This window comes from Nannobrachium achirus (genome assembly GCF_963921795.1).
Source record: "Nannobrachium achirus genome assembly, chromosome: 24".
In the NCBI taxonomy this organism is placed as follows: domain Eukaryota; kingdom Metazoa; phylum Chordata; class Actinopteri; order Myctophiformes; family Myctophidae; genus Nannobrachium; species Nannobrachium achirus.
In genome coordinates, this window is record NC_137831.1 from 32,044,562 (window position 1) to 32,067,047 (window position 22,486).

At 41.6% G+C, this 22,486-nt stretch overlaps 1 protein-coding gene across 3 annotated transcripts; it reads right to left on the reverse strand.

Annotated features, from left to right (window-relative positions):
* Window positions 1–275: 275 nt before the first annotated feature.
* atg13 (ATG13 autophagy related 13 homolog) lies at window positions 276–22,375 on the reverse strand. 3 transcript variants are annotated; one of them, XM_080720837.1, is made up of 18 exons: window positions 22,201–22,375; window positions 20,610–20,696; window positions 19,598–19,678; window positions 18,405–18,524; window positions 16,744–16,790; window positions 16,379–16,519; window positions 16,189–16,229; window positions 15,951–16,047; window positions 15,427–15,537; window positions 14,662–14,752; window positions 13,915–14,004; window positions 12,986–13,072; window positions 12,680–12,789; window positions 11,397–11,556; window positions 10,774–10,848; window positions 9,784–9,894; window positions 9,326–9,457; window positions 276–814 (listed from the first exon to the last, which is right to left on the reverse strand). In XM_080720837.1, exons 2-18 carry the CDS (start codon window positions 20,682–20,684, stop codon window positions 737–739), a joined length of 1,647 nt encoding a protein of 548 aa, XP_080576963.1. In that variant the 5' UTR covers window positions 20,685–20,696; window positions 22,201–22,375; the 3' UTR covers window positions 276–736. The 3 variants fall into 3 exon arrangements, with proteins under 3 accessions (XP_080576963.1, XP_080576962.1, XP_080576964.1); XM_080720836.1 differs by lacking the exon at window positions 276–814 and adding an exon at window positions 7,167–8,511; XM_080720838.1 differs by lacking the exons at window positions 276–814; window positions 13,915–14,004 and adding an exon at window positions 7,167–8,511.
* Window positions 22,376–22,486: the final 111 nt, after the last annotated feature.

The following is a 22,486-nucleotide window of genomic DNA, read 5'->3' on the forward strand; positions in this document are numbered from 1 at the left end:
CTGTATATTTTTCATATATAACACACTCCAGAGAACAGATGAACATACTACTGCATCAAGCGATTTATTAGCACGAGACATTTCATTGTGAGCATTGTCAGGTGCCATGACTATATATTTAGAACCTGTATCAGTGATGTCAGTCATCTCCACATTTGGGCATTGTTTCAGCATGCGGATGTTACCATGACGGCGATGCATGCGCAGTCCAGGGGGCGGTGACAGTGATGTCAGAAATTTGGGCTCCGTTTCACCCGTTTTTGCCCATATATGGTGTTCCGTGTCCAGGCCAGTATGTGACGTCAGTATACATACAGCGTTTGCAGCAATCTACAATGAATTTGTATATAGATAAGATCATTCCTATAGATCGTACTTTTAGACAAACACTGTATTGAGAGTGGACAAACCAGCCTGTTCCATACATAGTGCATTATGCTACTATGTAGCCTACAGCAGTGCCGAAGGACATCGCTTGGTTATCAAAGATACAAACGCTCCATTTCACTTCATGAGTTGTGTAGAACCGCCACCAGACAGGAAAAAAAAAGACTGACCATCCTCTAATAAAGCTCTAAGTGTGTGTGTGAACAAGAGAGAGTTTATTTACATGTAAGAGAAGGCTCTTCTATACAAGCTGACACGCACATACATAGGGGTGTTCCTTCGCGGACACACGCTTTACAAAGTTCTCCGGTCCCTCTCATACCTCCGCTCAAACCCAGTCATTCCTTCGCTACTGTAGCATGTCCACAAAGGCATCGAACTCGTCAATGTTTTTCTCGTACACGGCCAGCTTCTCCGGAAGAGAGTCCTGGGGAGAGAAAACGTTGCTGTGTGTTAAACGCAGTACCACTACTATTTACCCATTTAGACCTGGGAAGCATCTGTGTCACTTAGATTTGAACCACTTTTAACAATTATTTTATACTTTGGCTATTCAAAAATAGCAGATCTACAAGATCACAACCTGCCATACAAGATACAACTGCTATTTTCACTCCTGTTTCCACCTGAAAACAACTATGCAACTGCCCCCCAGGCAGAGACTGAGTGAGCCAGTCATGAACACACACACACACACACACACACACACACACACACACACACACACACACACACACACACACACACACACTACATTTTCTACACTCCCCTCAGGCACACACACACACACACACACACACTACATTTTCTACACTCCCCTCAGGCAGAGAGAGAGAGAGAGAGAGAGAGAGAGAGAGAGAGAGAGAGAGAGAGAGAGAGAGAGAGAGACTTTATTTTTTCTCAAATCATGACACTTAAAAATGAACTGTCCCTCCACAAGCATAGAGCCTCATTGAAGCACCTCTGAGAAATAAAAAAATAAATCATCATCAGCATTCATGACTGAATAAATTCACCAATAAAAGTCCACTCTGATTCTGGCTTTTACCAATGCCTTAAACATGAACACAAGCCCTCGGAAACATTCAACACTTGTTTTTTACTGTTTTTGTAAATGGCCAGTTTAGCCAGTTTGGCCTGTCCCACAACAAAGTTGACAACAAAGTTGACCTGCCACTCTTTTTTTATTTTATTTTTGATAACCGAATAAAAGCCCTTTTACACCACTCCTCATTAGAACGTAAAAATTACATTCTCAACTTTTCAAATCATTCTTGTAAATCTGCAACATTCCATGAAACAATGAAAAATTGTTTCTGGCTCATCACAGAAAGGGCACTAAATGGACACTGAGGGGGATTAATCCTGGGAACAGAACTGTGCTCCCTTCAATATCCTCCACTGTAGTTCCCTGATCTCTCGTTTAGGTGTGTCTTATAACAAATAATAATAATAACATAATTGCGGCCGGTCGCAGTTTAGTATCAGAACCGTCATGTCAGTCTAACCAGTGTGGCTGGTTCTACAGACAGGGATCTCTATATAAGGGCATACAAGGGATTGTTAGTGTGGCTCCCCTAACAGGACTTCATATGGGAATGCCCATATACTGTATGGAGGCCACATCGGCCACATGCAATCCATTTTAGAACCAGCCACACTGGTTAGACTGACATGTATAGTCTATAGGTTAGAAAAGCTTTTCGCCCTTAGGGGTCCTATATTATACACCACCCTCCAACTTTAAAGTCTCTCTCCATACTGTTTTGTTGTTCAGAGATTTTACACAGTGAAAAAAAATCACACCTGTGTGAACTGAGCGGTGGAGGCCTGCACACCTTGAGGTACATGCAGGGGTTGAGGTAGTATGTATATGTAGTAGAAGTAAAACTATTGGAAATACCTTAAAATGATCGAATCCAACTCTCTAAAGGGTTAGTGGGGTGTGTGTGTGTGTGTGCGTGTGTGTGTGTGTGTGTGTGTGTGTGTGTGTGTGTGTGTGTGTGTGTGTGTGTGTGTGTGTCGACGGGGACCCACATAGCCACGGACGGACCCAATCAGAGGAGCGTTCCACCGCTCAAAAACCCAATGAGAAGCTCCTCACTGCAGAGTGCAGAACGGCGCGTGGTCAGGCCGTGGGAGGAGCGGGCCATCCCACCCTAGCCTAGCTGCAGCTAGACATCATCCCCACACATGTTAAAACAAGGAGTTACTGCAGTTAGTGTTACTAGTTAGCTGCATTAGTATATAGGCTGGTCCCAGGCTAGTCCCACCACGCCCACTGTGGGCCGGTTAGTGTGGCCCATATACTAAAGCAGGGCCCAAAAGGTAGATCTACCAGTAGATCACAAAGGCTGTGCAGGTAGACCACATGACATGTCCCTAAAATATACAGTATGTAATTAAAATATTAAAAAATATATATTTACAAACAAAAATCACAAAACCACTATTTTAGCACCCTGTTGACAATAGGGCTTGAAGTGTGTGACGGAAGTGCTGCGGTTAACGGAAGTTACGTCATGCGATGCGGGTCTGTTTACATTCCCCAGCGAAAAAACTAAAATAGATTGTAGCTCTTAACTCACTCTGAATAGGTGTAACATTGCTTGAATCAATGTTTTTGTTTGTATATTGTTTATTGCGAGCGTAACCGACGGAGCAGGAGACGTAGACCAGCTTTTTTCGTGCAGGGAATACGTTTGCAGGAACACCGCACTGTGACAAAAATACAGCTTCCGGGAAAATTCAGCCCCCCCCTCTTCACGTCTTCTGCCTTCTATTGTCACCAGGCTTTTCTCTTCGCAGATAAGTAAGCCTGGCTACGCGAGGCTACTATTTTAGACTGATCTGTCACTTGAATTAAGGCGACTTGATTGAAATAGAAAGTAAAGGAAATAATAAAACGAGGCGGCTGTTCGTATACAGTGAAGTCAGTACTGCTGTATGGGGCTGAGACATGGACCCACACACCACAGCAGGAAAGGGCCCTGGATGGAGTCTTCACACGAATGCTACAAATAGCACAAGGTGTCCCATGGGAGGACCACATCCTGAAATGTGGTCCTCTATGGTTGGGGACCTACCACGGGTCATAGACAAGCTCAGAGAGAACACGATGTGGCTGGCTGGGCACTGTGTCAAGACACCTGGAACTAGTGGCAAGCACTGTGGGAGACAATCCAGGACACCAGGAAAGGCTTTTCGGAGACAGGATATCTTATTCGACCCCTTGCATGTATTGAACCGAGAGTACGATCTATTGCCATCTGGCAGGAGATATAGGACCACAAAATGCAGGTATAATAGATACAAAACACTAATTTGTTCATGACAGTATAACTATAATTGACTAGATTAAGTAATATAAGAGTGTTTTAAATAGGTAAACGAAAGAGATAGAATTCTTCCTTTTATTCGAACGTAAATTCAATTTCTAAATGATTTAGGCCTACTTTATTTTGTATTGTATTTTATAAAACCAATGTGCAGTTATCATCATGCAGCACAACAAGCAGAGCTGACAAAATATTGACTGACTGAAATCTCAACCGCTGTACAGACGTTACAGTATAGACTGTAGTAGGCTGTACTGTGTGGGTTTGATTTCTAATACCTGAGTAGTCAAGACATGCCCCCTAATTAACATACGTTTGAACAAATACAGAAATAGGTGAGGAAATACAGAGATAAATAGAATAATACATACAAAAATAGGGAAAATAATTTGGATATAAATGACTACATAAATAAGTAATTTGTCACACAAGGCTAGCGTGTTAGTTGACAAGGCAATCGGAAATACTGAGTGAAAACTCAGCTCCAAACACACTAACCTTCTTGTTTTTACAGGGTTACTGGTTACATGCCATTATCCCCTCACCCTGGCTCTTAAGGGCAGTCGCAATTCCCTGCAACAAAACTGTTTGAAGTCCAGTCGACACCAATGCAGTCCTTGCAAGTTGCAACTGCCATTGGGAATAATGGTTGAAAGTAGAGCAAGTTTTTGCATGTTGAATAAGTTGTGTTGTGAATCATTGGTGTGGACTGGCCTTTAGTTTGGCAACAATAACAATATATGAAAATACACCATCCTTTGGCATCTTTAAGTAGTAATTGCAAATGGGCAAACAGCAAATGGGCAAACATCCCAAGCACAATAAATTAGAAGGCAGTTGAATTAAGAGTAGATTTATTGAAATGGAACAGAGCAGTCATGCTGTACTGTACAAGGACATCTAGTAATAACAGCAGAGAAACAAAAGTGCAAAGGACTCTTTGTGTTCAGACAGATTGACAATAGCGCTGTGCCAAGTAGCACCTGGGTTCCTTGTAGAAAACAGCGCTGATTCCACTAAAAAGCTGCATTAGATACAGAATGTCTCAGTGTGTAAACCATAGTGTACAGCTAAGCCGCAAACAGAATAGGGGTCTTCAACGTTTTCAGGCCGGGGACCCCCAAACTGATGGGGAGATGGAGCAGGGACCCCCTACCACCTCGTAGGGGGTGGGGGGGTCAGGGCTACGACATATTTTTTTTATTTTAAAAATGTACAAGTTACAGCGAGCAGGGTGGGCCGTACCACTACCATTTCTAAACATACTACTTATTAACTGAGAACCAATGTCAATAATATCAACAATCTGTCAATTGCATAGTAATCATGTATTCAAGCTATTCAAAATGGATAGAATCATGATTTTTTTTTTACATAAATGTAAAAAAATAATAATAATAATAATAATTTTTGAAATCTTTTTTCTTTTTTTTTACCAATAATTTTGCGGACCCCCTGCAGTACCTCCGCGGACCCCCTAGGGGTCGCGGACCCCCTGTTGAAGACCCCTGAGACACCTTGGTGAGATGAGAGATGCTAAGACAATGCACATAATTGGTCTGCATTTCTATAGCGCCTTAATCCAAAACGATTTACAATGTGCGTTAAGATTCCCCCACAGAGCAAAGCAACCAGTGCAATGCAACAAAGACGCTCTATTTTGATTGTCTTAAAGCCATACTGTGTAAGATGCCCAACTAGTGGTCATTAGCCCTATAGCAAACCGCGGTCGCGTCCGCGTCTTTCGGACGTTTTTCGTACCTTCAGACCCCCGCGTCTGCCTCCACCTCGCTGAGATCTATCTTTTAAGGGGTCCCTTGTTCCTGTGCGTTCAGTAATTCCAGAGATACGGACTCCTTCACCCTGCCTGGTAGGCGAAATTACCTAGAGAAGGGATGGTACAAACGGGCGACAACAAATATGGCTGCCATAGCGACCCCACTTCAAGATGCGCTGTGATTGGCCGGCAGTTGTATAACCCTCGCTGTGATTGGCCGGTAGTGTGATGACGCAATTTTGGCGCGAGATCCGGTCCACGGCAAGGATCTCAGTTTACATACAGAGAAGGCTTTACAGGCTGAAATTCACGTCGCGGATCTTCTAAAACTTTTGTGATTTAATAGTTAGGAGAATTTTAAGATTTGTTTTATAAAAAAAGTTACATAGTACAACTTTAAGTACCAGCTCTCAGGCCTTAACTTAAAAGGCCTGTCCATACTGTCTCCTACCACCAAACTTTTCGTCAGAGAGTTTCCGACTTCCCGATGTGCAGCTTTCCGAACTCTAATTTGGGGTAATGCTTTTCAGAAGATGTGAGGGACGTCATTTTGTAGTTGAACCGAACCTTTCTGACAACATTTTTCGTGGTCGGAGACAGTATGGACAGGCGGCAGGCCTTTAAGTTAAGGCATAAGAGGCTAAGAGCTGGTACTTAAGACAAACACAAAATAGAGCCCATTGTCCTTGGAGCAGAAGACAACAGTGCTTTCCATTATGGGCCCGCTCTCGTTTACCAAGGTGTCTCCTTTATGCTGTTGGCTGAAGAGAACATATTACAGCAGGGGCCTTTGTTTTTCAAACCAATGATCTTTGTCCCCCTCGTCTAGCCACCCAATACTTCATCAGCTCTGTGGTGCTCTTCATCTAATACTGTCTGTATGGAACTTGACTGGCTGGTTCACGCTCAGTTCATCGTTTATCTGAAGTCCAAACTTAATGCAGATCATTGATCAACAATGTGCTCTCATTAGCAAATTAATTGTGGTTTGTACATTCGCTGATGCCCTCTTCCTCTCTCGGGTCTTGCTTGTGTGCAACTGTACTGTATTCATGCTTTGTTTATGCATCCATGACACGATGCAAGTTTGTAGGTTATGGCTGGGAGCTGTGTAATGAGGTTCGTTATTTGCCTTCCTTTTACTTTCCCCCTTCAAACCAGCATTCTTCACCTAGCCTGGGTGCCAGCCTGTTCGCTCCGTTCCGCGATTTGTTTTGTCTCTCCGCAACACAACATCCAGTCAGCAACGTTGCTGTCTACATCACAACTGACGTGAATCATTTCCAGACTGTGATGCGGAGACAAAATAAATCGCGGAACGGAGCTAACAGGCTGGCACCCAGGCTATTCTTCACCACTGTTTTTCTATCCTAATAGCAAGTTTAAAATCAATTCACTTGGTGAGCTAGCTCGTACAAGGTCAATATGTCATATCCTGTGGTGAGACATGAACACGATCAAAATGTCTCAATAGAAGGGCAGAGACAAAATACAACCACCCCATTTGTATAAGTTATCTTGTATTAACATACTCTATACAGATTGGAGAACATACTCTATACAGATTGGAGAAAAGTTAGATAATGCCGCTTTAAGGTAAAGGGGGAATGTAAATTAACACAGCAATCACAATCATACAGCTACACACAATACACAAAACAAGAGAGATTCAAGACAGGTTTATCTGCCACTCATGCTACAATGAAAAAATAACTATTACAATTAAAGAAGCAGCGATAATTTTGGACATTATCTAATAACCGATTAATGGACAAATCAATCAATACCAATATTGCAATACAAGCAACCAGTAGGATTTATTTACACCTGTTATACAGTAACTGATTGTGGGTGGCACAATATTTTGGAAAGCAACGAAATGGTCAGAAACCTACCTAAATACGGTAAATACATTTCTGATGTCTATGTCATTTTTCTTCAGGGGAAGACAATCGCGAACACAAATCATTTTCAATAGTGTTCAGAGACGTTGAAAAAACACATTTATGTGGAATGGTTGGTTATTGTGAAAAGTATAACAGTGAAAGATTATATAAAAAATAACCTTTTCTTTCATTGAGAAAGTTACATAGTATATCATTAAAACAATTCCAGCTTGTTTGCTTTATAACTTTCCGGATATGCTAAAAAACTAATGTATCAATAAAGATGAGACAGATTACTGTATATTTTTCATATATATACTAACACACTCCAGAGAACAGATGAACAACATACTACTGCATCAAGCGATTTATTAGCACAAGACATCATTCATTGTGAGCGTTGTCAGGTGCCATGACTATATACATATAGAACCCAGACATATCAGTGATGTTGGTCATCTTCAAATTTGGGCATTGTTTCAGCATGCGGATGTTACCTTGACGGCGATGCATGCGCAGTCCAGGGGGCGGTGACAGTGATGTCAGAAATGTGGGCTCTGTTTCACCCGTTTATGCCCATATATGGTGTCCCGTGTCCAGGCCAGTATGTGACGTCAGTATACATACAGCGTTTGCAGCAATCTACAATGAATTTGTATATAGATAAGATCATTCCTATAGATTGTACTTTTAGATAAACACTGTATTGAGAGTGGACAAACCAGCCTGTTCCATACATAGTGCATTATGCTACTATGTAGCCTACAGCATTGCCGAAGGACATCGCTTGGTTATCAAAGATACAAACGCTCCATTTCACTTCATGAGTTGTGTAGAACCGCCACCAGACAGGAAAAAAAAGACTGACCATCCTCTAATAAAGCTCTAAGTGTGTGTGAACAAGAAAGAGTTTATTTACATGTAAGAGAAGGCTCTTCTATACAAGCTGACACGCACATACATAGGGGTGTTCCTTCACGGACACACGCTTTACAAAGTTCTCCGGTCCCTCTCATACCTCCGCTCAAACCCAGTCATTCCTTCGCTACTGTAGCATGTCCACAAAGGCATCGAACTCGTCAATGTTTTTCTCGTAGACGGCCAGCTTCTCCGGAAGAGAGTCCTGGGGAGAGAGACGTCGCTGTGTGATAGCACCGTGTCGCTTTAGATTTGAACCACTTTTAACCATAATTTTATACTTTGGCCATTCAAAAATAGCAGATCTACAAGCACATAGCGGGGCACTCGGTGCCGCACCTTGAGCTTGTAGATCTGCTATTTTTGAAAAATATAAATATACATATATTTATAACAAATATTTTGAGATGTGGGTCCGCGGTCAAATATAAATATAATTCTAGGGGTCCTTGACATTAAAAAGGACCCCTTTTTAAATGAAGTGCCATGTTTTTATTTTTTAGATGTGTGCCATGTCAACATACATTTTAACGACACCCCATCAAAATTTCCGACATATGTTGATTGTCAGGACATTGTTATAACGATCATTAGATACAGAGCAAGAACCCACTTATCTCCCTGACTCCCTCCCCAGTCAAAGTTCAGAATTTTAATGAACATAGAATTATGTAGGGTGTAATTTGCTTCAAATTAGGTGACTAAATGTAATTGACCACGTTTAAAACAATATTTAAATAAAACTCCTCTCACACACACTTATGCCAGTGTGCCAGGGCCCCTAAGGTTGCCTACCCCTGGGTTAATGTGTGTAGAATCAAATGTTTGTGTGCTTGTTTCTGCCAGAGATAGCCCATAGCAATCTGCAGACACATGTTCTGCACTTCTTTCAACACCGATAAAGCTTGTACTGTTTAAACTAGGGGGGTGAAACTGTCGGCCCCGAAAGGGGTTCAATGATGACTTAGATTTTTAGGTGGGGAAAATAAAATCCTATAGCTTCGCTTCAGTATACATACCAGGTCATCGGCCATGGAGGCCTGAGAGCTGATGTGCAGGGACAAACTGGCCAGCTGTGGGGGGTTCTGGAACTCCCTGTAGAAGGAGCCCAGGTCCATGGGCAACAGGTCATCTTTGGAGAAGGCCGGTTTCTGGCAGAACAAAACATGAACCAAGGATGAATATCATCAACTGTCAGTCGTTTGTGAAATGACAGCATGCTTTCTGGTAGTTTCACTTAGCCTCAGAGGGTCGGAGACACTCAGCTAGCACCTCATGTCCACCTACGCCTCTCTCAGACATTATAAAATACTCTGTAAACTGCAACCTCTAGCGGCTCATTGCTTTAATCTACAAGCATCTGCCAAATATATATATATCAATTTCGGGGTCCTAGACTTGAAAAAGTTTGAGATAATTTTACCATCAATTGATAACTAGTTCAATTAGTCCATGCAGAGAAAAAGGAGATCCTTACAAAGTCCACCATGACAAAGTCGTCTGGTTGTTGTCCTGAACCCTCAGACTCCTGGGAGTGCAGACTGCCCTGCAGGGGGGAGGGGGCCTGGGGGGAGTCAGGGGGTTGAACCTAACACACACACACACACACACACACACACACACACACACACACACACACACACACACACACACACACACACACACACACACACACACACACACACACACACACACACACACACACACACACACACACACACACACACACGTACGTTAGTGATACTCCACTATAAGGCTTTCCATTGCTACTGTATACATTTCTGTTAAAGGACAACTTTGTTGTTTTTTACAAGGGTTTATATTTTAGATTGTAATTAGAGAAGAGTGTTAAAATGTTTACATTTACTTCTTTCTATCGTTTTAGCGATTTTGATTTCAGTGGTTAAATATGTCTTTTTATACACAATAAACCGGCATTTGTTTTATTACCATTTACAGTAACACTACTAGCCCCCATAAGTAAAGGGGGTCTGCAGATAAATACATACCGGTATTAATGTAGGCGGTCCTTGACATGGAAATGTTTAACTGGTTTAAACATTAGGAAGCAAGCCCAAATATGCAACTACACTTTAGAAACCAGCACAAAAAAAACCCTGCAACTACCAATATTTTCAAGCAACAGCAAAACAAGCCCAAAGTCGCTAATAATTAGGAGAGTAAGGAGACAAGGCAAAACTGGTCGGTCGGCACTAAAACCGTTCATACTTCACAAATACTACACTTCCCGACACAGAATTATTTTCAGAATACAGCTTATGTAAAACCTAGTATTAGGTGGTTTCACTTTCAGCCCGAACAGAGGTCCATGGGCTTCCATTAAATTGGAGTTAAATATTTTTAAAGGTACATAAAAGTGTGCAAAAGAAACATGGCGCTCATTGATCCAGTCAGTGGTTTGAGATTAGTGAAGTAACACAAAGCCAATGGAAATCAATGTTGTTACCATGGGGTCATTGTCCTCGTTGTCCAAACCTCTGGGTGCAAAGGCTGCAAACGGCAAGTCCAGACTTGCTGCTACCTGTACACACACACAGACCAACCGAAGTTAAAGAACTATGTGCTACGGCTGAACCTACATTGAGAAAGTCAAAGATTTGCATGGTAACCTTGTTAGATCGTAATTAATCAATACCAATATCACACGAGAGGGTGTGCATTATCGTGTTTATTGGCACGCGAGCATTGCTGCAAGGAACGAAGCGACAGCCGAGTTCCGTAGGCAGGGCTGAAAAGCCAATAATCACGGTAATGCACGACATTCAAGTGTAATATTGCTTCTGTTACCCTTAAAAAAACACCACAAAAAACACGACAACTTAATTTCATTGTAATTAAGATTATTTGATAGCAATGTATAAATTGTTAATGCCAGAAGACTATTTGACACCCCTGCACAATAAATAATGTGCAGACCAGCTCCAGTATTTGGGTAGTCTCCCCTGAATTGCCCAGGTATTTATTCTCTCTGATATATAGTCTTAATAAAGTCCTAAATGGTTGTGTCAGACCTTGTATGTGTGTGTGTGTGTGTGTGTGTGTGCGTGCGTGCGTGTGGGACAGACCAACCTGTGTGTTGGGTTTATTGACAAACGCTCCAACCCTCCTGGTGAACGCGGACAGTGATTCCACCGGGTCACAATAAGGAGACGCACTCCTCCTCCCTGCTTCATCTCTCCTTCCATCGCTCCTCCCTTCTGTGCTCTGGGACAGACCCTCATCATCTCCACTGGGAAGAGAACGAGAGATTATATTGGTGTCAAAGACGTACGGCTTAACTCTTCTCGTTTTCCACTACAGGAAGGACCTATAGGAAATATAACTTGCTCCTGCCATGGTGCAGACAACTGTCAGCTTGTTTGAGTTAGTGACATTTTATGCATTTTTTTGTAGACTTGTAGATACCCGACTTCTGATGGGAGAGAAGTTCATTTGGTTAACGTTTGATCACTAAGGTTTTACTGTGTGATACATACAAGGAATGAGGAGTTCTAGAAGGCGAGGTTTAGTCTTGCGACTAAACCTCAAGTGAAATTTCAGAGTGGCAGAAAATATGGGATTAATTTAAGAAAAAACTGAATAGTTAATGTATTGTTGCGACCGTCAGGGAGCAGTTTACTATGAAAACCTCCACCGGCCGTCCGTCGGTCGGTCGGTCGGTCGGTCGGTCACACGTCACACCTTTGCCCTGCTCATATCTCCGCATCAGTATATAGGGCTTGTTTGTTTATTGTATGACATCACGCCACATCATCAGCTGTGGACTCTGTGATGTCATCGTATCGCATCAGTATATAGGGCTTGTTTGTTTATTGTATGACATCACGCCACATCATCAGCTGTGGACTCTGTGATGTCATCGTATCTCCATATATGGCCATCTCCGTATATGGAGATATAAGTCGTCCATGCCCAAGTATGGGCTGGTGAGGTCAGACTTTGTGTGATGCGTAGGTTATCTCCATATATGGAGATTCAACATTCCAGGCAATGCTCTCTTCCCTGGTGAGAATTGCCCCTTTATATAGGGCTTGTTTGTGTATTGTATGACATCACGCCACATCATCAGCTGTGGACTCTGTGATGTCATCGTATCTCCATATATGGCCATCTCCGTATATGGAGATATAAGTCGTCCATGCCCAAGTATGGGCTGGTGAGGTCAGACTTTGTGTGATGCGTAGGTTATCTCCATATATGGAGATTCAACATTCCAGGTGTAACTATGGCTACCCGTATGACGTGAGAGGTGGAGGTTGTGATATTTGTCAACGGTCGCTTATCTCCCGATTAGGGAGTCTTACTGGTTACTACATCCCGAACATCATGGAATGACAGAAGAAACGTCTTACCTGCTGCCAGGAGTGTTAGGAGCATGGTCAGCTGTCACATGAGCATCAGCCCCGTGAGCAGGTTGGACAGGACCCAACGCAACCCCACCCTCCTTCCCAGCATGCAACACCTTACAAGGAAAAAGAAGATGAAGAGTTACCAGTGTCCAAACACTAAGGGACAAAACTTTGAGTGTCCCACACCATCTGTTCTGAGTCTTTTTTTATACCATTTATAGTGTGTGTGTGTGTGTGTGTGTGTGTGTGTGTGTGTGTGTGTGTGTGTGTGTGTGTGTGTGTGTGTGTGTGTGTGTGTGTGTTGGTTACCTGGTGTGGGTTGACAGCACCAGGGTGACCATGGTCAGCAGCTCCCCCTACAGTGGTGGGCTGGTATGACATCCTTGAACTGTACAACTGGAGAGACAGGTGAAGAGAGAGACAAACACGCATTTAAAAACAGAGATGGAGATAGAGAGACATAGACAGACACAAGAGAACAGAGAGCACATACAAGGTTTTAAAAGGGGGTAGAGGAAAGCCAGAAACAACAAGGTTTAGAGGAAAGGTTGTCCAGTTTTTACAAAGTTAGCTCAACTGTGATCCCTATTCATACTTTACCATAAGAACTTCAATCTAGACACCAAATGGCGAAGACACTAATATGTTACATACAGGTTAGGGCAGGGACTCGATTACATTTTTTTTTATGAATTAGAGGCTTTGTAATTAATTAATCAAAATTAATCACATGTTTAATCGGATATAAATAGCAGTAATTTTATTTAAATTAAAACTCATTTTGGTATAAGAGTGAGTGAGTTAATATTATTATTCATTATTACTAAGCTCCCCCCCCTCCCCCCCATTTTTCTGAATTGTGTATATGATTAGATTAGTTTTAGCTAATAGCATAAAATGGTTTTGTTTGGGAAAATGTGAATGTTGTATTTCTGTTTATCACTTGGTGTATATGTATTTTATTTAAAAAGAAATGAAAAGAAAATGAAAATAATTGCAAATATGGACAAAACATGATATAAGAAATATAAAAACTTGAAACCATTGCAATAAAAAGTATAAAAAAAAAAAAAGATCAGTACGCCTGAAACTTGTCCAGTGAGAAAGGTTCTATGGTGCAAAAACTAAGCGCAATTAGAATGCGTATATATATTTTTTTAATCACATTCATTTTTTGTAATTAAGTCCCAGCCCTAATACAGATTCTCATTCTCACAGAGCCAAGCAATAAAACTCACAGTGTGAGTGACAGGTCCAGGGTGTTGCAAACTGTCCAAGGGGAGGGGCTTAGAGGCCTTTGCAGGGGAGGGAGTCAACGTACACACACACTGAGACAGGAGGACACGCACACACACAAACAGCAGAGAGAGTCCGATGGACAAAGACACGCACACACGGCCGCAAAACCAGATGCAGAGCAGACAGACGGACGGACACACACACAGACAGGCAATTCACAGAGGCAGGGAGAAGAGAGAAGGAACAGACATGAACAAGGGGACAGACAGAAGAGAGAAGAGCAGGAGATGAAAAACATTTGAAAAAACAGTGGGGAAAAAAGACAAAGAACAGGTGACAGAATATAGATTAGGGATGGGACGATAATCGTTATTATCGTTCATTAAAAAAAACCACAATAATCGTATTGTGGAGATATACATTTTTCGTGAAATTATCCTCCGTCATGCACTGGGGTCAATTCACCTTTTATTTGCAGAGCTGCATATCCGGTACCACTTATAATTGGTCAAACGGACCTGTAAATAACGTACTTGATACAGTCCTTTTTTTTCACTCTACCAAATCTCTTTGCCAAAAATAGGCGATCTACAAGCTCACAACGCGTTGGGGATTTTTAGATTATTGCGATAATATCGTAAATCGCAATTTCTTTGGTCACAATAATCGTGACATGGTCCCATCCCTAGACAGAATATAGATGTGTGAAGAAGAGAACTAAAGAGTGTGCGTTTGCTGGGTCATACCTGTGAGGGAGGGGAGGTAGAGAAGGAGGTGGTGCACACCTCCTGGGAATCTTCCACTCCTGCAAACACTCCGTCCTCCTCACCCGGGGCTCTGGACACACACACACACACACACACACACAGACAGACGTACACACACACGCACGTGAGAGAAAACTCTAGGAGTGCTGTAAAAATGGACCCGTAAGGTTAAGAGTCTGGATTTCACTCTATAGCAACGAACAAGTAACACAAGGCTGGTTCAGAGCCAAGTGCTCAGACAATGTATGATTAGTCCTGTCACAAATGTTACATAATCGTCTAATCGCAATTATTTTGCATAATCACCATAATTGTTTCCATATTGGTTTATTTTAGAAGATGTATTCTTCTAAAGTCTAAAATGATTAAATATGTCAGTAATGTATTTGTATAAATATATATGTTGTCATGTGCCCTGAGCAACTGTAGATTAGGAAGCCTAAAAGGCCAACATAAATGACATTTTTTACATGTTCCCATGTCCAATGCCAAACACAATTCAATCGTTAACCACAATTATTTGTGTGACAATCGTCAAATTTGTAATCGTGACAGCCGTATGTATGATCCTAAAAGATCACAGAAGATGGATAGATAGGAGTTTTTAGTTGATAGTACACTCAATATGAAGGTACCATACATCAGACGACCAAACAATTTCCTCCGATCAAAAGTGACATACAGTGAACATACGTGATAAGACCGTCACGGGCTGACAGTGTGTATGGGTACCATCTCTAGTACCTGTAGTTGCAGGGCTGCCCCGCGTTGTGGTGGGCCAGGTGGTTGCCATAGGGATGGTCCAGGAAGTGGTCCACGATGATCCCCATGATGGGAGCCGAGCGCTCAAACTGTCTGCAGACGGAGACATAGCAAAACCACAGGACACTTGCTGAATAACACCATAAATTCTAAATTCACAAAATCTCGCCTGCACTACAAAGAAAACCATTACAATGAAATGATGGTTAGAGAGAAAAGCTAGTTGGCTATTAGTGATAAGTGTATTTGTAGTGTGATGTCTGAGGGGACATCACTTTTCTGCATTTGACCCCATCAATGTGCTAATCAGAGTGAACGCACAGGGTCATTTTAGCCTGGAGGACCTGTGGGCCAATCCATGATTATAGACTAAGCTAGAGAGCCACACATACCTAAACAGACCATCCATCGCTACGAAAAACATACATACAGTACATGACATCATTATGTAATGCCACATTCAGTCGGTTGACCCGAGTATATGTGTGTGTGTGTGAGTGTGTTACCTGTTAGACATGAATGCCAGGTTAGTGCGGTAGGCACAAGACAGGGTGACGGTTCCAATAGGGGTGCCCACTACGCCCACGCGTACCGTCTGAAAACCTACACAAAAAAACAGAGCCTTTCAAATAAATGAAACTGAACCTGAACTTAACATAGTCTTTTGCTATCCTGGAACAAACATGCATTCATTTTTGATGTGTGCTGGACAGACAGTTCCAATTAGAACAGGTTATAAGTTACCTTCTCCTAGTCCACTGAGCTGGACCTCACCAAAGTATATCCTAGAGAGGAGAGGATTCATTGATTATTAGATTAATAGAAAAGGTAATCAAGAGAATAATCACTATGAAAATAATCAATAGCTGCAGACCGGAAACAACATTGTTGTATGTGCACAGGCACCCACACAGAGTAAGCAAATTGTAAATACCTGTATAATATGACATAGTCATGTCCCTGCTTTCTGGACAGTTTGTATGCAGGAGTGACTCTGGTGATAGCCAGCAGTGACTTCAGCAGGAGGGACAGGCGGTTGTACACAGTATAAGACACCTTTATATCTTTATCACACCTACAGAGGGACAAAAACAACATATAGGTGACAATTCTGTACACACTGCAACTATATAGTCAATAGAGTCAATTTCCCACGTAATCCTTCCATGTGTTGTTTACTGTCTCTAGCTGCTGTGTCAACCCAATTGCTTACTGGGATCAATCAGTTTCATCACATCCTATCCCTTTGACCCAATAACTACAGGCCACTGGTGAAAAAACACAATGAACCACACTCACTTTTCATTCATCTCCACACACCAAGTCTCCAACTCCATGGAGTCACCCTGGTGTAGAGAGAGAGAGAGAATAATTAGAGACCTACAATGAGCTAAATTAAACCACTGTTAATTCCAACCTCAACGTCTTGTGTTTGTGTATGCATTTGTCTCTGCAGCTAAGCTTGCATTATTTCTACTAGGCCTATATCAGCTTCATATTTCTTGTACAAACAAATCACATGCACCAGACAGAAAGAAATAAGGAGAGGCCGGGGTACGGCATGCCATTTCTAATAGTTAAATACTTAATAAATCTTCCACGGACAGTTGGAAGAGTCTTTTTGGTTTTAGACAATGGTTTGTTGACAAAACTGGCAAAACCACTGTCCGGCATTTGGATTCTATTCTGCCCAAAAAGGGCTGGCTTCCAAAGGATCTTTATCCTTAAGTATTGTGAGGTATGTGGGGGCCTCACACACATCGAGACAGAAGGTATGGACTGACTTTTGCCTCCATTACCAATTTAAATGTCTGCATTAGGCAGACACTCTTAATCCAGAGCGATTTACAGTAAACAAGCAAATACAAGGTATAGATCAAAGGCATAGGAATAGTAATTAGGGATGCCCCGATCAGGGTTTTTTTGCTCCCGATCCGATACCGATCAAATATTATTGCTTCCGATTCGATCCCGATCTTTCCCGATCCGATCTTTTGGCAAGGCATTAAGAAGAAAAAAAAATTCTATTCATTCTATCACTTGGTTCTCAACCTTTTCAGGCCGTGACCCCCAAAATAATCATATTTTAACTGGGGACCCCCGACCGTGAAGAGTTGAGGAAGTATATTTTGTATAACAGGGTTCTATTGTGAAAATAGCAGATCTACATGCTCACAACGCCTCGCAACGCGAGGAGTTGTGAGCATGTAGATCGGCTATTTTCACAATTTCTGGCTTTAATATTTGACAATTTGGCCAATGTTTAATTTGTCATTTTAGAGGTATTAAAAAGTCCTTAATTTTTCACTTTCGAAATGTGCAGATACCCTCTATACACTTAAACTTTATGTTGATTTGTTTACTGTTGAGAGAGAAAACAATGTTGCACATTAAGTTAATCATCTGGGGACCCCCCCAAAATAATTTGAGGACCCCCCTGGGGGTCCCGACCCACAGGTTGAGAACCACTGAGCTAGTTGACAGTGCAGAGAGACATAATTGCCTTCCTTTGATCCATTAGCAAGGGGCCAATTACTACTTATTGGCATCAGCTGCCAGCTGTACACAGAGTCTGACACAATCACCTTCCCTCTGCAGTGCTCTGTCTGTCTCATTTCTCCAAAAGCCCTTGAATATGATTGAAAATGATTAAGGATTACTGTGATTATGGTAAGCTTACATTTCATATCGCATTCACCTTACCTGTAACTTTCAGTACTCCCAGAAAATATTTTTTTGAAAAAAAAAAAAAAAAAAAAAAAAAAATCTTTTCGATTTTTTTTTCCCCGATCTCCGATCTTATAAAAACGGCCATATCGGCGGCCGATCCGATCACGTGATCGGGATCGGGCAACACTAATAGTAATCTAGGATCATAGGTAAACCAGTCTACCCTGGCGACAGCAGTGGTTAGCATGGCGTAGGGTAGATACTGTAGTAGATACCGACTGCAATCTTACCTCTGATGTCTTGAGGGAGATCTCCACACACATGGAGCGACCGATGCCTGGAAGCTGGCCGGCCAGGGCCTTCTTGGCTTCATGAGTTACTTCAGGTATGTCTTTAATGGCCAGGTTGAACTGGAGGAAAAGTACCCAGACAGAAAGAGACAAAGAGGAGGGAATGGGTGGAAAGCAGAGAAGGGTAACACAATAACCCTTAACTTGGAGGACTTTTCAAGACGGGCATGAAAACCGAGATGGAAACAGGACAGGGAGAGAAAGCGTTGTTGCAAATGGATCCATGTCCATAGTCACGGGACAATAACAGTTACATTATCATTCGACACAACAGTACGTTACGTTATCTGCTCAAAATGAAAGTGGATTGGACAGATGGAATGGGTGGCGGGGAGGCACTTTTCTTTTGCCGTTTATTCGTTTTCCATTACTATTTCAGGCCTACAAAGACCAACTCTCAAGTGCTGTTCATTCTTTTCCATGAGCTTTAACTACTTAAACCATATACTTGGCAGACTGGGGTTCCCCAGTGGTCGATACTTTGCCCTCTCCCTTTTCCCCTCTACACCAAATCTTTTCGGTAAGAATAGCCGATCTACAGACTCACAACGTTGCAAGTTGTGGGCTTGTAGATGTGGTTTTCACAGTATGTGGTTAATAGGCAGCCTGACATCTTTCCTCCAGGGAAGAGAGGTGCAAAGATAACAGGGGGTCCGGGACCTCTAGGGGGTCCTCAGAGTTACTACAGGGGGTCCTCCAAATCTTTGTGTGATAAAAAACCTTTTTTCTTCCTTTTTTATATAACCACGTGAACCCTAGCGTCCATATTCAGAGAACTTTAGCCAGAAATAGCAGATCTACAAGCTCACAACGCCTCGCAGCACGAGGTGTTAATCGGCTATTTTGGCAAATAGCTTTGGTGCAGAGGGGAAAAAGAGCAGACTAAGTACAGAGTGAAAGGTTATGTATTGACAGCTCAAGTGGTTAAATATCTGAAAACACAAATTGACATGAAACCAAAATACAATGATGATTGTGCTGTCAAATGACGAAACTATATGGAATCTATGAAAAGGTTGAGGGAGTCCCTGCTTCATCTCTCTCTCAACTAAGGGGTCCTTGGCCTAAAAACGTTGAAGACCCCTGGCCACAATCATGCACGGAAGGAGACAAGTGAGGAATGTCCTGGTTACCCAGTCGGAGCCGGTGGGTGACGAGGAGGAGCGAGTGCAGATCTTCTCTCCCAGACGAGCCTGGACGATCACCTGGACAGTCTGAGAACAGGAAATTAATTATCTCACCAATCAGGAAATAACACAGCAACCAATAACAGCAACGCAGAAACGGATAACACAGGAAATGTGCATACAAGTTATGAAACTACAGCTCAACAAACACACAGGAAAGCCAGTCTTGACTTGAATTGCTTAGAAACACTCATAGAGAATCAAGTAACAGGTTTAAGTCATTAAAATTGTATTATATTAAACGCTTAAACTCTACTGTATGTACTTTGTTGACCAGGGTTCCCCAGGGCTCTAAACTTGGTCTGCTTCCTTTTCCCCTCGACACCAACTGTGGCAAAATAGCATATCTACTGTATAAGCTCACACAATGGTGCAAATCGTTGTGAGCTTGCAGATCTGCTATTTTGCCAAATGTTCACCTGTTATGAAATGCCCAGAATAGGGATGCTACAAGGGATCATGGGGTTCAAATGTATTTATTTATAACAAAGGTTTTGTTTTGACTCAGTGAGCTCTCCCTCAATGCAATCGCATGGTTTAAATAAAGACTGAATGAATGTATCCGTTACTTGATCCAGAGTCACCTAATAAGCCAAGCCAAGCAAGGCCTATGCCGTGCCCTCAAAACACCCAGTGTGAGACTGTCTGTACAGCAGTAATGTTGTATAAAACTAAAATAAATAAAGCTGTTTACATAGCACATATTTTCCAGGTCAGGTCTAAAAAAATTACTTTCACATGACCATAGCAACTGTAAACAGACACATTTGAGTCAAACCAAAGCTAAGAGAGATGAAGTACTGCATCAAATTTAATGATACATGAGGAGACCACAGAGATAGCAATAATCAATAAGCAGAAGATACAGTAGATAGATAGCCCTCAGAAAGTCACTTGGTAATTGAAAGGCGAACGGCAACGTTATTTGTCCAAGAACACCCATCTCCTGTTCTCTGACCTTCAAGGCGAAGAACTTGATGAATTTGTCCAGGTCCTTTCTGTCCTGGGAGCTCAGGTCACCGTGACCGTCCATGATGTCACAACCCTGTCCCAACAGACAACAATACAAAAATAAGTGTTGATCAGGAGGGAAGACAACATTCACCATTCGCAATTTGCCATGACCAAGACTTTTCTCTCTTACTGAACTGAATTTCAATATGGGTAATGAACGTGCTCATTGCTCAAGCCTGTGGAACACTAGACAACAAGACAACTCATATTGTACAGTCATGTCTTGTCTTGTTTTCTTTTAGCACTGACCAATGGACACTTTCTTTGTTTGGCTCTGCTCGATTAGGTTGTGTAGTATTGAGTAGTTTGCTTGTGTTTGACATGGCGGTGAGATACTTGTAGCACTGACTAGCATTGACTGTTATGGACACCTTTGTTTGGCACTGTATTGATAATTGTGCTTAAGTATTGATATTAGCTTTTTTTTAAGTATGACTGTTTCACTTATAAGCGTTGACAGTTTTTGACACTTTATGTATATATTATTTGTTCCCTCTCTTTGGTGTACCTTGGTCTTTACTGTACACTGTTCAATTTTTTTTCTTTTCATACTTTTCTGTACGTTTGTAAATATCCTTAAACTGCTCAGACTGATTTTCCCCCTTGGGATAATACAGGTATCTAGTAGTATCTAGTCATCTTAACTGTGTTATGTGCAAGCCGTGTCTTTAATATACATATAAAAAATCTTGCTCATCAAGGCAGTTGTTCAAACATGTCTCCTCTCCCTTTCTACAGGAGTAATCCTCAAGAATAGGCATGATATGTATAATAAGTCTATACACTCAACAATAACCCTAAATAAGGCTTTTGTTTTGCCTAACTAACTACTGAATTACTTTCAACTACAGTATACACTACATACAGTAGTTTTGTAGAACCTTTTTTGTGACATTTGCTACGTATACCAATGTAAATATGCATTATAAACATACTTACAATGCATTATAATCTGCTTATGCAGGTTATCACTGCATGGTGTTTCTCTCATGTGTGATCAAATACTCAAATCAAATCTTGGAAGGCTTGTACTTTTTACTTGAATTGGACATTGGTCATCATGTCCAAAAAAAAACACCATATCCTATCCTAAGCCTATGTAAAATTAAACAGAAACCTTCTGGTGACAAAATGTAAACCTATCTGTCTCAGAAGATTTAAATGAACAGGTTTTTGCGGTGGTGTACCTTGTGTACACAATCTAACAAAACCACGAGAAAAAGGGAAAAGTAATGATGATTAAGCTAAATTATGGCCAACAATAATAAGATAGGCTCACTGACAACAACATTGACATGGGTCAAATAATCAAATAGATTACCAATTAGCAATTATACTAATACCACCAGTGCAGCGTCACTTTTGTATCGTGATTCGTGAAGACTATGGACAAAACATTTTTATACCTACTATTAATATTAGCTCCTGGTGGTTGTGTAAACAAAACATTGCTCAATTGTTCAACCAACGGTGGCCCGTGGTGGCTAACGTTAGCATCGTGCTACAGCGTTTTTTTGTTTTTGTTTTTTACTTACACATCACAGAGGAGAGAATCCCTTGAGTATCTTTTTGTTCGTTGTGTTGAACCTATGCAACACAATATTATATCTAAGTAAACACAGAAAAACAGGGAGATATGTCTATATTTCAGACGGTTCCATGGCTGAAGAACACCAGACTGCAGACTAAATAAACACTGCAGCTCTTCTGCTCAGCTGGCCCAAATACACACATGAGGTACTTTTTTTTGCCTATTTATGTTATTGTAAGACACACCTTCCTACTGGAAATTGAGATCGAATTTTAAAAGAAACCTTGACC